Source organism: Euleptes europaea, chromosome 9 (assembly GCF_029931775.1).
Source record: "Euleptes europaea isolate rEulEur1 chromosome 9, rEulEur1.hap1, whole genome shotgun sequence".
Lineage (NCBI taxonomy): Eukaryota > Metazoa > Chordata > Lepidosauria > Squamata > Sphaerodactylidae > Euleptes > Euleptes europaea.
In genome coordinates this window covers 67,881,527-67,898,671 of record NC_079320.1, presented here as the reverse complement: position 1 = coordinate 67,898,671, position 17,145 = coordinate 67,881,527, and the positions used below count along the sequence as shown (strand labels likewise).

General features: G+C 42.0%; 1 protein-coding gene across 1 annotated transcript in view; it reads right to left on the bottom strand.

Moving 5' to 3' along the window:
• Positions 1-17,145, bottom strand: part of FRYL (FRY like transcription coactivator) — a 165,233-nt gene that overhangs the window by 116,049 nt on the left and 32,039 nt on the right. Inside the window, exons 2-5 of the mRNA XM_056855634.1 lie at positions 14,146-14,345; positions 4,048-4,101; positions 2,515-2,654; positions 1,486-1,582 (exon numbers count right to left, since the gene is read on the bottom strand). Coding sequence (XP_056711612.1) covers positions 1,486-1,582; positions 2,515-2,654; positions 4,048-4,101; positions 14,146-14,345 — 491 coding nt within the window. The remainder of the gene's footprint in view (positions 1-1,485; positions 1,583-2,514; positions 2,655-4,047; positions 4,102-14,145; positions 14,346-17,145) is intronic.

Below are 17,145 nucleotides of genomic sequence, written 5' to 3'. Positions count from 1 at the left end.
TTCACACATTATGATTACATATAAATATGATTATAAGCCTGGGAAAGGATAAAGGAGGGAAAGGATAAAAGAAGAATAAAACACTATTTCCCTCACATCAACGGAAACACTACCCTATTACTCAAATCCAGTCTCGGGACATGGGAGACCTCTTCTCCTTTCATTTATACAACAGAAAATAAATTTGGTAAAACCCCTAAGGCTGACACCATGATCAATCATTAACCCAAGCTGCATGATCACAGCATCATCTCTCTCCAATAGCAAACTTAATGATCCCGAATTTAACAGTAAGGCAATGAAACAGGCCTCACTTGAAGTAAGTATGCAGAAAAACATGAGTCTGCAAATATAAAACAAAAACCATGGAGAATGAGCATATTTATTGTACTCCAGGAGCAATGAATTGTTAGGGACAGGTGAGCATGGGGGGAGGGGGCAGGTGACAGATTGCTTCAGCTCCTTAAGATATATACCAGACAGGGACTCTGCCACACATCTCTCAGCCCTAATTCTCTTGCCAGGTGCAGATCATACAAGCTTTTAAGGTCTCTGACCCTTTTGAAGGTAGGAAAGTCTAGGAATAGTGGCAATGGATTTACTAGAATCAGAGGGGGGGGGAAAGCTTTTCCTTAGATACCCACTTCCCCTCACTGCCAAACAAAAATAATTTCAGCTATGAAGGGGGCAAAAAGCACCCTTTAAAGTAGCCTGTGGTTCACTGTGGTTTGAAGAGGGTTTTCATATAATGGTGTGGAAGTAATCCTGGGTTAGGACCAAGAACAGTTGGCCTGATTTGGATATCCTGACAAACTGTGGCTACGCAACCAAGAAAGGGGGAGGGAATCTGCACAGGAAAGGAGGAACCCATAGCACTTGACATCTGAACTGAATCTGAAGACAAATCCCAGGGAACAAAATTTCCCCAGCACAGGAGATTTTGACACACATATATACGTATTTCCAAAAAACTGAGCAATTGCCAGTTTTAAACATTTTCCTCAATGGGACTGCATGCCACAATAGATCCTGGCCAACATTTTTTGACCTTGCCAATTTCTCTCTAATGGGAAATGAATATTAAAAAAGAAGGCAACCATCAATGCAGGTTAGGTATATCCAGAGGCAAAAATATGTGCTACTTTGCAAAGTAGTAGGGGTAAAACCTTTGCCTTCTAGAAAGCTCAACCTTTTTTTTCCTTTTACAAAGTGCATCTTCCAAATTTTAATAGCATTTGGCTCAGTGACATCAGTATCACATATATTTCCCCCCATTGGAATAAAAACTTTGATTTAATGGATCTATATTTGAAGGAGGGGAAAAAAACTAGAAAACAAAGAATGCTTTAGGGCAGTTGAAAGGATTAGGCCTCAGCTTTTCATGTAAGAACTTAAGCAGACTATGGAAATATTCAGTAGTTTAAACAATTAAAAGCAAAAAGATTACCAGGAACGTACATAGCTTGCAGAAGTTAAAGAGCTTACCTGTTTTAGAACTTCTACTAAAACTAAGCAAAAAATAAAATCTACAGCTAAGTCCCTCCTTTCAAGTAGATAATCTCTCTCACGCTGCTGCTCATCCCTGAAAGAAAAATTTAGCATAGCATAAATCTTTCCCCCCTTATACAGAAATACATTCATATATATCATCACATGCCTCATATTTTTCATTGCCTTGCATAGATAACAATCCTGAGCGGGTCCTTTGCTCCTCCCCAAATACACCTCACATCTGCAATTTCTTAGTGTAGCAGAAACAAAAACTTACAATGAAACATCCAGTAGGAAATGAACTACAAGAGAACTCCCGCGACCCATGAGGCTTCTAAAAGTAATGTCAGGAATAACAGCAATAGACAGTGTTATGGTTTCCCATGAAAAACTGAACTTCATTTTCCCATGCCATAAACATAAGAATATATGCAGTCTAAGATGGCCGAATACACAGTGATGGCGAAACTATCCAATTTGTTAAAAGGAGAATCGATGGAAGAATTTCAGAAGAAATGGGCGTCTTATTAGGAATATGCAAAACTTAAGGTGTAATACAGTAAAGTAGAAGTTAGTAGATATTAGTATTTAGATGCATAGTAACATGTATATCCTAAATCGTATAAGCTGAAATGATTTGATAACTGACTTCAAATGTAATAAAAAGTAGAAATAGAGGGTGCAGCCAAGCCAGAGGGGGAGAATAAGCTTAATTAAGAATAGCTATAATAAATATTGCATAATCTTTAAGTGGAGAATTGGAAAGTAGTTGGAATAGTCATGAATGCAATTATAATTAAATCAGATATAATGGCAATGCTTATAGAACAGTATATTAAGAAGATTAACTTCTTTTTAAGATATAAAATGCAAGTTTTTGAAAAGGCAATTATTTACCAGTAAAGGGTGAAAAAAGACCGTGTGAATGTGTATGTTTGTTATTGTCTTATGTGTTTTATAAAATTTATAATAAAATATGTTTTTTAAAAGAACATATGCAATCAAGGTGGGACACCCACTCACCCCTTAGATTTTGTGCTGGATCGTGGCCTGTATTCGTAAGATTCATCTTCCGTTCCATTTTGGCGCTTGTACCAATCAAACAAGGTGCGTAGTAAGGAGGGGAGACAGTGCTCTGCTACTGAGCTCATGGAGCTTATCAACTGTAAAGAGAAAAGGTTGAGAGTTCCGTAACGTCGTTTACCACACAGCATCTTTTCAAACACTCCCTTTCTTTGTTTGTTTGTTTTAAGTATATGGTTAAATATTATTAAAATAGATGACAATATGAACAATTATGGCACTGGGTCTATTATCTGTGTACCTGAAGAGAAAAACTAAGACCCATCCACCCTCATCTCCCCTAAGATCTAAACATTTATCTAGATGCTTGCATTATTTTGATGAATGAAGACTCTGGAGCTTTGTGGATAAATGTGTGAAGGCTTCAGTTTGGTAGCTAATGTGTGTGGTGCCCCAGGCAAGCAACACTGCACATATAATTGTACAGGCTGGCTGACATCACTGGGTGCCTCAGAACCAATCCCAAAGGTGATATCCATGCTGAGTTTGTTTCGGTGTCACTCTTCCTTAAGAAGATAGTTTCAAAAGGCGAGCAACATTACGCTTGCAATAATGAAAGCAGCATTCAAAGTTCTGATTGCGGGATTTATTTCAGCCTTTGACATTAGCAAGGGATAAATATCTACACATCTCTCCTCTGCTTTAGTTCTGTGCAGATATTCAACTCAATGTGTGGTAGAAGACTGAAGATTGGCACAGCTTAGCCAGGTTCCCAGCCTGTCAAATATCTGCACATTGGCCTGGTCTCATCCACCAGTGTATGAAGGGTGTAATTACATTATATGGGGAGGATGTGCTAGGATTCACTAGTTCAGTTTGTTGGTTATCTGAAGGCTTACATAGTGTATGTGTGCTGCTCTTCATAAAGCAAGAGCACAAGATTTAGAGGGAGAGGATCTCTTGAGTATGTAAAGAGCTTGGCCTCTGCAAATATAACTATCATAAGTTGTAGTACTGTGTTTCTATTTGAGTGACGATATCAGCTTATTAATGAGATAAAAAGGAAATACAACATACTTTCTTTACAACCTGATTTTATGCATACACAGAACTGATCACTCAGTTCAGGTCAACTATGATTGCTTCCACCGAATGACTACCCTAAGTTAAACGTTTTAGAGAAAATCTCATACAAACAGTTTTCTCGATCAATTGTGCAATTGCACTCATGTTGACCTGAGCTAAAATTTCCCGAGCTATCCCTTAAAAATTCCAGAGTGGTGGCTGTGTTTGCTGCCCCAAAAATTAGAAGAGTTTAGCGGCATCCAGAATGCTTCTACAGAAGGCTTCTGTAATTTCCCTCCAGAGCCTCACCAAGCAGGAATTCAACCTTTAATTTCTCATTTGAACTTTATATTTCCATTTTTATTAACTAACCCACTCATTTGTTTGCCAGCTTTTTGCCAGCATTGGCTAGTAAGATAATTTTATATTTTTTTTAAACTACTCTAGAAACAGAAATGCCTTTCTAACCTGGTCAAATTGAAGATCTTCACCCCTCTGAAGAGATCTGGACAAGAGTTTTTCCTGTAATTAGAATAAAACATTAAAGTATCAACGAAACCTCCAGACTAACAAAGACTACAGTCCACAATAGCCATGCAGATTAGCCTTGGATTCCACATGTTAACAGATCACTTCAGGATACAATGGTTCCACATTAACATACCACACCCTCATTAGCACATTATCTTGATACTTACAGGACAATGATTTGCACATTACCTTTAATACTTTGCAGGACAATGACTCAGCTCAAACCCAACCCCCTTCTGACTATATATTACTCTTCCTACACACTTGACACTGAGAGACACTGTCCTTCAGTGTTACTCCTCTGAAGATGCCTGCCACAGCTGCGGGCGAAACGTCAGGAAAGAAAATACCAAGACCACGGTTACACAGTCCGGATAATCTATGAGAACCAAAGCTTACATAGTTCCCCTCTCCTCCATTTATCCTTACAGGTCAGCTAGGCGGAGACTGTGTGACTGACCAAAGGTCAGGCCTCTTGGAACTGGGTCAAGGTGTTGGGGGCCTTTAAACCCTTTCCCTATCACACCATTTCTCTGGCAGAAATAAACAAGTCAAGCTCCCCATAGCTATTTAATTCTGTGTATGGGGGGGAGGAATACAATAGGTATACCTGTCTTTTCTCTCATCCCATAACTAAAAGAAATCACTCTTCCTCCACACCCAAGCTACTATTCAGGAAATGGTACCAAGGGGGAAAGGGAGGTTAAATCCCCTTCCTATAGCACCTGCCCTAATCCAAATCATGCACCCCACCCACAGATGCTTCAAGGGTAAAGAGAATATAGAGAAATTCAGTCACAGATATCCCATCTAACGTGGGGCTCTAAGGTTGTTCTGCTACAAGAAGGAACACAAAACATACAAAGGCTAACACTAGTACAGGAAAGTAGAAGTGTACACTGTGCCAAACCCAGGGGTGGGGAAGAAATGTTTATTGAAACTGCAGGACATTGCTGAAGCAGAATATAAAGAGGAAGACGTACACAACTGATCATATTTATGGTATTTATGTAATCCTGAAAAGGGGCACACAACAAAATGTAGCAACGGCACTGCTCATACTTTGAGGACTAGTTTCAGCTTCTCCAGTAGCAGTTACAAAACTTCACCAAACCAGTTTGACTAGAGACCATGGGAGGTCACATACACCATCTTGTGCACTACAGACAAGGCGGTCTTTACAATGCCCACCAACAAACATCCAAGAACATCTGTCTTCTGTCTTCTCAGATGATGTGCTAAATTTTTAGTAATCCCCTTATTAGCATTCAAACCATTTATTTACATCATTTATACCTCTCTTTTCTCCCCTGCAGGGACCCAAAGTAGCTTCCATTGTTCTCCTCTCTTTCATTTTATTCCCACAACAACCCTGTGAGGTGGTTAAGCTAAGAGCACGTAACTGCCCCAAGGTCACCTAGCAAGCACCCTTGACAGAATGGGAACTTGAACCTGTGTCTCCCAAATCCCAGTCTGACACTCTAAGTAATTACACCGCAACTGCTCTCAAAGCCTTTCAAGCATCGTAATTAATTTTAGCCTGTATTTGTTTTCATTTCTATTTGATAGAAAGGGTCAGGGCCGACAGTCACTGATTCCTGTCCAAGGAAAACACGACCTCTCCAGCACTCACCCATGAAAGAAGAACACTGTGTCTGCTCTTTTGTGCATCGTATTTTTACTTCCCAGACCTCTCGCTCCCTTCTCCCCCTACAAATTTTTCAGCACTAGAAATGCAACTCAAACATTCCTTTAAATTCTCAAGTCTCATCTTTCTGCTGACAGATGCTGCGCTGACTTGTGCATCATCTTTCTTCACGTTGTTTAATAAAACACAAAAGCGGGGGTGGGGGGGAATACAGTATAAATCACTGCCTACTCCCCTGCTGCTACACAAAGCAGTTTTCCATTTGCTTTTCATTATTGGTTTGTTGTTGACATTTTGTCCGTGCATTTGCCAAAGGTATGATATCCCTTTCGGATGTGACTTTATTGACAATTCCTACAGTGAGAGCAGACGTCCCCTGCTGCTATTGCAGTCAGCACATGCCAAAGCAGGCAGCTGTGCAAGAGCAGCACAACTTGTTCTAGCAATGCAGCCAACGTGTACCCAGATTCCTTGTTTTTTGCCTGTTTAAGATCATGCGAGATTTCCCAGCTAATGTTTAAACTCCCAGGCCACTGATCACAATAGGCACACTACAAAATTAATACTTGCTCAGGGTCAGAACGTTAAAAATGCATACATAAAATAAAAGGAAGTAGTCAAAGAGAAGTCAGCTCTCTTCCAGTATAAGTAACCACAACAGTTCCTCAGGGAATGCTGTAGCTGTGACCGTTTCTAACCCACCTCCCAAAATATGTACACTCTTAACGTTTCTCTGTAAGCATATCTGGAAGGGAGATGGGGAACGTATCAGATATGAAAGCAAGAACATCTTGGTTGTAAGACCTACTACTGGTAGTAATAGAAGGCACTCATGGCTGTTCAACTGATACACAAAGTTCCAAAAAGTTGTGTGATTTCGAAATATTTTAATATAGCAGAAGCAGTAGTCGCTTTCACTACAGCACCCTAAGAATGAAAAGTGAATTATTCAGGCTCACATTCAACTATTCAAGCAAAATAAGCTAAATCTCAGGCAGCCCATTCTAGAGCGGATTTAGATACGTGGTGGCCAGGAGTGGTGCAGCCGTGCAGCCTCCTCAGAGGCTTCCCGGCCTCAAAACAAAAATAAAAGTGGTGGGGGGAGGAAACTCCTCCCTTATAAAATAATGGAGCTGCACCACCAAAAAAGGTGGCGTAGCAACGCCATAGCGGCAAAGGGCGTTCCAAGCTGGAAGGTGACTAACATCAGCTCCACCCCCGGGAATGCCCCCCCCCGCCTCGGGCGCAGGCTTTCCCTTCGGGAATTCCCCGCTGTCGTGGCAGCGCTGGCGATGGAGGCCTGTGCAGCTTCGCAGTTCTTCAGCACTGGCATGTTTGCCCCCACGCCGGCATATGTGCCTCTTTGTGACATGGCAAAGTGGCAAGGATGCTGGCGTGGGGTCACGCCGGCTCCTAAGGAGCTTTAGCCCCCATCTACAGGACTGCAGCCTTATTGTAACAAAGTGGGGGGGATTAATACAGAAAGAACATGGCTACAAAAATGAATGCACCATCTTAACTGCAAAGTCTACAGCTTCTTGTCCCTGTCCCTTTCTGTGTATGAAATGAGCCTCAATCTTACAGATCAACTGTAAGTCAAACTCTCCTCTCAATATGTCTGAGACAAATCCATGAGAGATCTCCAGGGACTTTAAAAAATTATAGAAATTGTAAATACTTTACGGGAAAACTGCTTTCTTTATAATGAAAAAACACACAGAAAAACCTATAACATTCAAACATTTCTCTAAATAGTTTCTTTCTCTGTGTTGTAGGTATATTTTTGGGAGAGAGAGAAATGAGTCACAATATATACAACTGCTAAGAATACAGATATCTTAGGACAGAGGAGCTGTCAATGTACGGAAAGGGACAGCCTTGTAACAGGTGGCCTTTTGAATAGCAGAAAGCCTGAATAGCAGGTTAAACAGAAGAAAGCCTGGACAAGAGCTTGAATAGCAAAAAGTAAATATTACAAACTTCAGAGCAATTGCATATATTGTAGTCACTCTCTCCCTTAGCTAAGACAAATAAAGAGCACACTGTAAGCTTCTAAACTCATCCAAGCACATGTACCATTATTATAAGCATAAACATGATCTCATCAATATGAGCTGGGAAATTCTCAAAGCCCAATACAGTTTCAGGAGAAGAATGGAGAGCGTTTCTCAAAAATGGAGCGACATAGTTAAAAAGGAAGCCAAAAGTGAGAGTGGGGAGTTCAAATCCTTTCTGAAAACTTGGAAATCATTTAAGCACGTTATACTTAGAAGCTCACATAAAAACATTAACCACACTTTAGAAAGGCAACAAAACACTAAAAGATGCCAGTGCTGATAAATACAGACAACAAGAAAAAAGTGTTCCTTAAAAAAAAAAAAGACATCTTGATCAGTGACATGTGCGTGCACTCTTGTTTTGCCAGAGGCTTACAAGTCACTAACAAGGTAAATAAACAGGGAATCTGAACAAAAAATTACTGGAGATATTTCGAGGCGTGAACTGAACTGCTGAAAGTTTTAACACAGAGAAATAAGAAAAATCACGTACTGAAAGAGAAGCTGAACATGTTTAGCAGTAAAACTTTACCTCTTAAACACACACACAAATGCACAGCTCAATCAGTAGAGGAATCTAAATCTGCTAGTGTGGTCAAAACATTTAGTAGTATTTACCACAAAAATATTTATATACTGGCCAATCAAGAAGCTTACAAATAACATCATGGTAAAAATTTCTATAGGTTCAGACACCAGCCATGATCTGTGAGAACCTTAAAAGCAGTGTGAAGTTTCCTGTATGCGGTAAACTAAGCAATAAAGGTAGTCTCTAGGGAAGTGAGCGTATATTTAAGACAAAAATATGTACAACAAACTAGAAGGTTCAAACACCAGACACTGGCACAAGCTTTAACAGATGCTCAGGAGTAGCAAGAACAGAGGAAGAGAAACAAATGAACAAGCTGACTTATGGCAAACCCAGTAAGGTTTTCAAGGCAAAAGATTAAAAGAGGTGGTTTGTAATTGGCTTCCTCTGCATAACAACCCTGCTATTCCTTGATGGTCTCCCATCCAAGTACTAACCTGGGCCAACCCTGCTTAGCTTCTGAGATGACAAGATCAGGATAGCCTGGGTGATCCAGGTCAGGGCCACACCCATCTACTTTGGTATAATCATTAGGTTCCAACACCCAAAAGTCCATTACTAACAAAAGGTGAGTTCTTAAAGATAGAAAGCCTCCTGAATTTTGTTATATCAGAACTGATGAACAAGCAAGTTGAACATCAGGAAGAAGGGCAAAATATGATATTTATGTTGACACACCCCAGCCCAAAAGACAACCAAAGCCCTACTTCAGTGTTACCCTTATATGATAGAACACCCACCTCAGTGAAAAACTAGACCCCAGAAACAGTGGGTCATTTGCGGAAGAGGGAAATTCTGTAATATTGAATAAAATCAATTCATTGTTCCCCCCCCCCCTTTTAGGCATTCAATGCACTACAGACAGGTAAAACAGCTATGGCCAGAGAAGCAGACTAGCAAACATGTTTGTGAGAATTTGTGTATATTTGAAAGTCTACCCACTCCACTGAGAAACTATGACAACTGTGTGTGACACAATAGTTTCAGAGATATCTCTCACAGGTAATAAGAATTATGTTCCCAAAGCAACAAAGATTTAGAGACTGACACAATGTAAAAATGATGAAATAAAGAACAGTTAGAACTGTTAGTGCGTGCGTTAAGTGCCATCAAGTCACAGCGGACTTATGGCGACCCTGTAGGGTTTTCAAGGCAAAAGATAGTTTGCCACTGCTTTATTCTGCAACTCTGGAATTCCTTGGTAGACTTCCATCCAAATACTAACCAGGGCCAACCCTGCTGAGCTTCCAAGACCTGACAGCATCGGGCTAGTCTGGGCCATCCAGCAAAACTGAAAGTTAGCACACAAACTCAAACAGTCCTGGTCTTGTTTGCACTGTGCCAATGCTCCCATCTAGTCAGTAATATAGGGTACTAGTGGTTTACGTGTACAAGAAGATCTTTGTTACTTATTAAACACTGAATACGAGAACATTTTTAGAAATGGAAAATATAATAAAACTGGTAACCTTGGAAGTTAACAATCTTGGAAAAGCAGCTCATCATAAAAGGTGTTTACACAGTGTAGCTACAGTCCTGTGCAAAGCGAAAGGGTTCCATAAACCCACTTGCCAGCTCTACAGCAACTAATGTCTGTCCCTTGCTCAAGTACTGCCCCTCTGTCATGCCCAGCAGGAGAGAGAAGCACGAACCCATTTCTAGGAAGCAAAAGTATGAGAATTCACTTCAAGTGGCACCTCCTGCAAAAAAAACCCAATATAAAGGAAATAAAACATTCTGAAGTGAGTGAATTACAAATAAAGGCAAGAACTAAGGCAAAATGTGTGGAACACCCCCCCTTCCCATGCAGTTTAGCAGGATGTATTTGAGAGTCAATTCAAGCTGCTAGATAGAAAGGGCCAGTATTACTTATTTATAAGAAGCAGGTTAGCTAATGAGAAAGCATACACACACATACGTAAGGGGACTGGTGGTAAAACAATGAGTAACAATTGTAATTCAGATATCATAGAGGTCGGCTACACTGTTTCATAAAACATTACCTTTCCTGATTATTAGTAAATATTTACACAAAGTGAAAGGTGGATGTTGTTATTATGAACAGAAACAAATGGGGGGAAAGAGTATTATTGAATGTGTGCGCCACTGGACCGGGACAATTCACAATTCTAGAAAGTGGCATTTAGAAGAACAGAGCCAGATGAAGTTATCTTGGTGGGCAATTTTTCTGTAGCATTAGATGCGTTACTGAAGAGATTCTTTACCAGCTCAGTACAGCTAAAAGTGCTGAATTTTTTTTGAAAGGCAGACACAGGACCACTGTTAAAGTTTAAGAGGAAGGATTCTCTTTTCTTGATAGCCCATAAAAGCTATTCCAGAATCCATTACTTTCTTTTAAACTGATACTCTCATCATCAGCCAAAACATGAACTGCAACTCTCTGATAATGTTTCTGCTACAAGTAGACCATACTATGGAATCATGAGAACAGATCACCCAAGTAACAGTGGTTTACAACTCTTTTATTTGCAGGATAAAGAACTCATCAAAAGCTCCAGAAACAGAGTGAAACTTAGTGAAATCAATAAATACTTGTTTATTTCAACCACAGGATTATACAGATCAGATTCCATAAGAACAAAGTCCTAATACTTTCTAAAATGATATAAAAAGGCAACTTAAACCTCTAAGAATTGGAAGGATGTTTACTTAAAGGTGATGAATTTTAAACAGAATATGATAAAATGGTTTAGAATTTAGGGGCAGGCTGCAAAATCACTTGCACTTCTCCTTATGGTTTTCCCCTCCTTTCTTGTATGTGTAACTTCCAATATTCTGGTCTGACTTTGCACCTGCCCCACTACCAGTGTGCTACAGAGGTTAAGAGTGTTGGACTAGAACCTGGGAATCCCAGGTTCGAACCCCCCACTTGTGCCATGAAATCATGCTGGGTGACACTGATTAAGGCACCATCTCAGCCTAACCCACCTCACAGGATTGTTGTGAGGATAAAATGGAGGAGAGGAGAATGATGTAAGCCGCTTGGGGTCTGCATTGTGGGAAAAAGTGGGATATAAAAGAATTAAAATTAAATTAAATTTTAAACTGTGGTCAAGGCAACCCTAAATGCTAAAGCATCGCCAGGATGAGAATGCCCTTAACTTCTGCAATATTTTAACATTCCATTTTGTACAATGTGCTGCTAATCACACAGCCTGTAACAGAAAATGCCCTGGACAATGCTTTCTCTTTTGCCTCCCCCTTTGCCTTAACAATCTTCATTAGGATATTTATAAACCGCAAGAAAAAAATTAAATTTTTTGAAAAGGAGCTGTAGCACCCTGTTTCTTCATATAAGCATCAGACATGGTGTCCTCCAAAAATGTCCATTTTAAAATGACTTCCCAGAACAGAAACAGGTGGCACATGAAAGCAGTATTTTATTACATTACCGTTAAAGATGTTAACTCAGGCCACAATAAATTGGGTCATATAAGAAGTCATAGCAGGTGAGTAAACAATGGTTTATTGAACCTGTTTCCCATCACATCTCCCTGGTTTGTTTGTTGCTTAGAACTAGGCCAAAAGTCTGCAACAAGCAAACAGTACAATAGGAATTTTTCATTGGCTCACAACTCCGCGCAATCCATGCAAGTTGTAAAAATAACGAACTTTTAAGTTCCGCAAAGTACTCTTGATTTTAACTTCACTTTGCTGCTTAGGGGGTCTTGGCAGAAACTTACAAGGTCATGCAGAGAAACACCAGAATTTCAGTAACAAAAATTTGGAAGTGAAGAAGACTTGGAAACTCTGTCTACTCACAAGGGTTGGGCAGACTAGTCTAATATGCAAGTCTTCCAGTACCACATGTACCTTATATGAACCCATAAAGCCCATGCTTCTTGCAGCACTGCCATACTTGCTGAAGATGTACACGCGTCACACAAGGAGCAATAAGTGACACACTGTTGACAATCCTGACATAGCCAAGTCACAGGTGCTTCATTAAGAATCAGCCAGAACTCATGCCTCAAACAACCATGAACCCTGTTCCAAAGAAAAGGGTAACCAAAGCCACTCGCCTTCACTGCACTAAGGGAGTTATAAAAGCAGCCATCAAGCTGGAGGCTTCCTGAAGCCTGAACATCTTCCTGAAGTATTGGTTTGTAATGGCTAGAGTTGACAGTGGGAAGCATTTTGTCCACTTTAACTTAGCTGGATTTTATATTCTGTACCCTGTTAAAAATGCATTTTTTTAACTTGGCCTTCTGAACTGTTTTAACCTTCTGACCTTCCCTCCAACCATCTCTGAACTGAACAAGTTGTGCATATCCCAAGTGCATCTCATAGTGGGGTGCAGTGCACAGCTAAATGAGGGTGGACACATGGGACAAACAAATATGACTACTGCACCTCTGTACCAAGGTTCTGACTTTAAAGATCCAGTCTTCATGTTAGCATTTGTTCACTGCCACAGCTACTAGACTAGAAAATACACATGAACTTTGTCAAGTGTGAAGAGCAAACACAGGCAGAATTGGTGGCATATGCCTCATCTCCGAGCCCTCAGTCCATCCTCCCTGGCAACCACTTCAGAAAGAGATCTTTGCTGCTGGTTGAAAGACAGAAAGAGAGAGGAGAGAGAGAGAGAAAGATACCTCCTTCTACACAGACTTCACTTCACACTTGACAGGTACATGCATATTTTGAACTCTAGTATTTGCACTGGAGTACTAAAAAGAAAGGACTGATTCTCAGCGTCTCTTATCTCATTTGCCTATCAAAGAATACAGGATGCTTAATTATTCCCCTAAACCACCCTCCCTGATTTCCATAGACAAAGCAGCTGTCCTTGCACGTTAATCCTCCTTGGTGAATGAACTTTTAATCTATAGACTACAAAGATTTAGAGGGGTGAGAAATGAAGTGGGGAGAGCTACTGATGAGCCTACTTGCTCAGCTGCTCCCTTTTCTGCTTCAGCACATGCCCAGATAATGCTGTCATTGCTGAAGCACACTCAAGACAAGCTAAAAAGGAAACATATAACTAATTTTCTGCATCAAGCACTGCACAAAGAAGCTCTAAATCCCAAAGACAGCCCCAATTCCTTCCTTGATACTACAACATACAAGCTCCATTAAAGACAATAGAATTGTGCTAATTATTTCCAGTGAGATATGGAGCAAACATATGCTGGCATGAGATAGCTTATTTGTTGACTTTTGCTACACTAAATGTGTCTATATCACTAAGTATATATATGTATTTTTGAGAGCCAGCATGGTATAGTGGTTAATGCAGCGGACTCTAATCTGGAGAATCAGGTTCGATCCCCTGCTCCTCCACATGAAGCCTGCTGGGTGACCTTGGGCCAGTCACAGTTCTCTCTGAACTCTCTCAGCCCACGCAGAGGCAGGCAATGGCAAAACCACCTCTGAAAGGTCTCTTGCTGTGAAACCCCTACGGGATCACCATAAATCAGCTGTGACTTGACAGCACTTCTCTCTCTCTCTCTCTCTCTCTCTCTCTCTCTCTCTCTCTCTCACACACACACACACACACACACACACACACACACACACACACACACAAATATATTTTGATATTTATTTTTATTGTCCCATACTATGGGGGATGGGGAGATGTTAGGTCCTCTGCACAGAATGGCTCTTATTTTTTCACCTATACAGGCAGTTCTACAACCATTCTGTTATCTAAATAAAATTAAACTATTCCAGAAGAACGGGACATTTAACAAATACTTTGTAAAGAGACTCACCAAGGGTTCAGCCATTACAACTTCAATTTTCTTTTCAGCTTGAATAGCAAACTCAGCAAAGAGGCTCTTGATGACATATTCACCAGGTTTGACATCTGGATCAATGGTAATATTAGACATGATGACGCTTCTCTTTTCCCTGATAGAATTGACACTGGGAGAAATTCTGCGTTTAGCAATGGTGCTGGATGGTGCTGATGCTAGAGAGAAAAGGAATATGGATCATTAATAAGAAAATAAACCAAACCAGCAACAGAGCTCTTCTTAGAAGTATGCTAAGCATTCAACAAGATACATGCATTCTCCTTCTATATACCTTTTCCTTCTAGTTTTGTTGCTACTTTCTATTTTTTACTTAAAATAAATTCAAGGGTATGAATAATTTGGCAACATTAGGTAAGGGAATATTACCAGAATTCCCATTCATTTGTCTTAAACCCCTGCTTTCTTGTCTACTTTAGAATGTGGGCCTTGATATGCAATTATTTTTGTATGTGATCATCAAAGTGACTTGCCCTACAGTACAATCTTAAGCGCAACCACTAATTCCATTCACTTCAATGGACTTAGAAAGGTATAACTCTATTAACGAGACAAAACAGAATTAGCTACATTTTAAAAAAATGTTAAAAACCCAGCAAATTTTGAGGCATATTTAAAACTCTACATACATTTGTCCCTGAATCCACTGGAACAGGAGTGTCAAACATAAGGCCCACAGATTGGAACCAGCCCCTTGAGAGTTCTTATCTGGCCCATGAGCCAGCCGAGGTAGCCACTACCACTCTCATCTTGATCTGGGCTGACGAGGCCTGGCCTGGCCAAGTGACATTTATGTCATATCTGCCCCTCATAACAATTGAGTTTGACACCCCTGCACTAGAACATAGTCATAAAGAGCTTTTTGCACTATTTGTTATAATATGATCTTCTAGGGAAGAAAGTCATAGACTGTGTATACCTTGGGGAAAAGGGAGTTCTAAGCAAAAAAGGGGTGAACCCGACAGGGACTTTAGCAAGAATGACACTAAATTTATGTAACAGTAGGCCACAGGGCCCACATAGCAACATGGATTCTGGTGCCAAGGGCAGGCAATTTGTGACATTTGTCTTCACTGCAATCAAAGCCATGTTATCTACCGTGCTGTCAATCAGTGCATAAAACACAAAGCAAATATGAATCAATACAAGCATGTTTAAACCAGAGAGAGACACGCAATCATGTATTTTCTGGATGAAGAGAAAAAGCAACCAGGGACAAATCAAGTAGTATATGCCACACACTAACTCCGTGTTGGCGAACCTATGGCACGCGTGCCGACTGCGGCACGCGTCGCCCTTTCTGCTGGCACGCAGGCTCAGCTGGGCGGCGGGGCCCCCGCCCCTGGACTCCCCGCCGCCAGCTTTGAACTGCTCCGCGCTGCCGGCCCCGCCCCCTTCCCTGGACTCTCCGCCGCCCAGCCTTTCCCCTTTCCCCCCCTCCCCGGCCAAAAACCCCTTTGCAGGGCGCACGAGGCGGCTGCTGCACTCCAGCCCCCTTCCCCCTCCCCCTCGGCCAAAATACCCCTTTGTGGGCACACGAGGCAGCTGCCGCCCTGCAGCTCCCTTCTCCCTCCCCCTCCCCGGCCAAAAACCCCTTTGCAGGGCGCACGAGGCAGCTGCCGCCCTGCAGCCCCCTTCCCCTTCCCTCTCCGCCTCGGCCAAAAAACCCCTTTGCGGGCGCACGAGGCAGCTGCCGCCCTGCAGTCTCCTTCTTCCTCCCCCCCCCTCCTCGGCCAAAACCCCCTTTGCTGACTATGGAGGCCAACACAGAGCGGCAGCGCCTCCTTAAAAGTGGCCGCACATGGCTGGCCTCCACTGTTGGCTTGCTAGTCGCTAGAAGAGGTGGTAGGTTGGTAAGTTGCTCCTCCTAACCCGAGTCTGCCTCTCTCCCCGAGTCCCCGGAGTAGTTCTCCCGACCTGGATGGAATCTGCTGCGTTTCCAAGTGCATCTCTTCCCCCGCCCCCATTTCCTTTCCTCCCAGCCTGGGCTGCAAATGAAGCAGCAACTTTCCTTAGTTGGAGGGGGAGGGTACTTCTCCCCACCTGGAGCCTGCGATGTGTCCAAGTGCATCTCTTCTCTCCCCCCCCCCATTTCTTTCCTCCCAGCCTGGGCTGGAAAGAAGAAGCTACTTTCCTTAGTTGGAGGGGGAGGGTAGTTTTCCCGACCTGGAGCCTGCTGTGTTTCCAAGTGCATCTCCTCTCTCCCCCACCCCCGATTTTCTTTCCTCCCAGCCTGGGCTGGAATTCTCTCCTCTGATCCTGGAGAGAATAGGGATGCATCATGACTAGTACCCATTTTGACTAGTAGTCATGAATACCCTTCTCCTCCATGAACATGTCCACTCCCCTCTTAAAGCCTTCCAAGTTGGCAGCCATCACCACATCCTGGGGAAGGGAGTTCCACAATTTAACTATGTGTTGTATAAAGAAATACTTCCTTTTATCCGTTTTGAGTCTCTCACCCTCCAGTCTGACGACAGGGGGGAGAGAGGAGAGTTCTCCCTTTTCTTTCCACCCAGCCTGGGCTGGGCAAGAGGCAGGAGCTGCCCTTTACTCACCCGCAGGAGAGGCAGGCACTGGCCTTGGCTGGCTTGGGAAAAGGGATGTATTAAAATGAATGAGAGGATTGCCCATTTGAAACAGTGGGAGAGGCTGCACAGCCCATTGAAGATAATGGGAGCCAGGATTGCCCATGCGCTCCTTTGAAATAGGTTACAGCACAAAAAATTGCAAAGAAAATGTGGCATAGATATTCCATTAAGGTCTCTGGGCCTAGCTACATTACTCTGCAACTGGAATGACAGCTGCCAGGACTAGTAGAAGTGTTGTGCGACTGGAATGACTAGCCTTGGAGTGGAATGATAGCCCCTGAGATTAGGAGAATGATTCTGCAACTGCAGTAACAGCCCCAGGAGTGCAATGACAGCCCCTGGGACTAGCAGAAGTGTTCTGGGATTG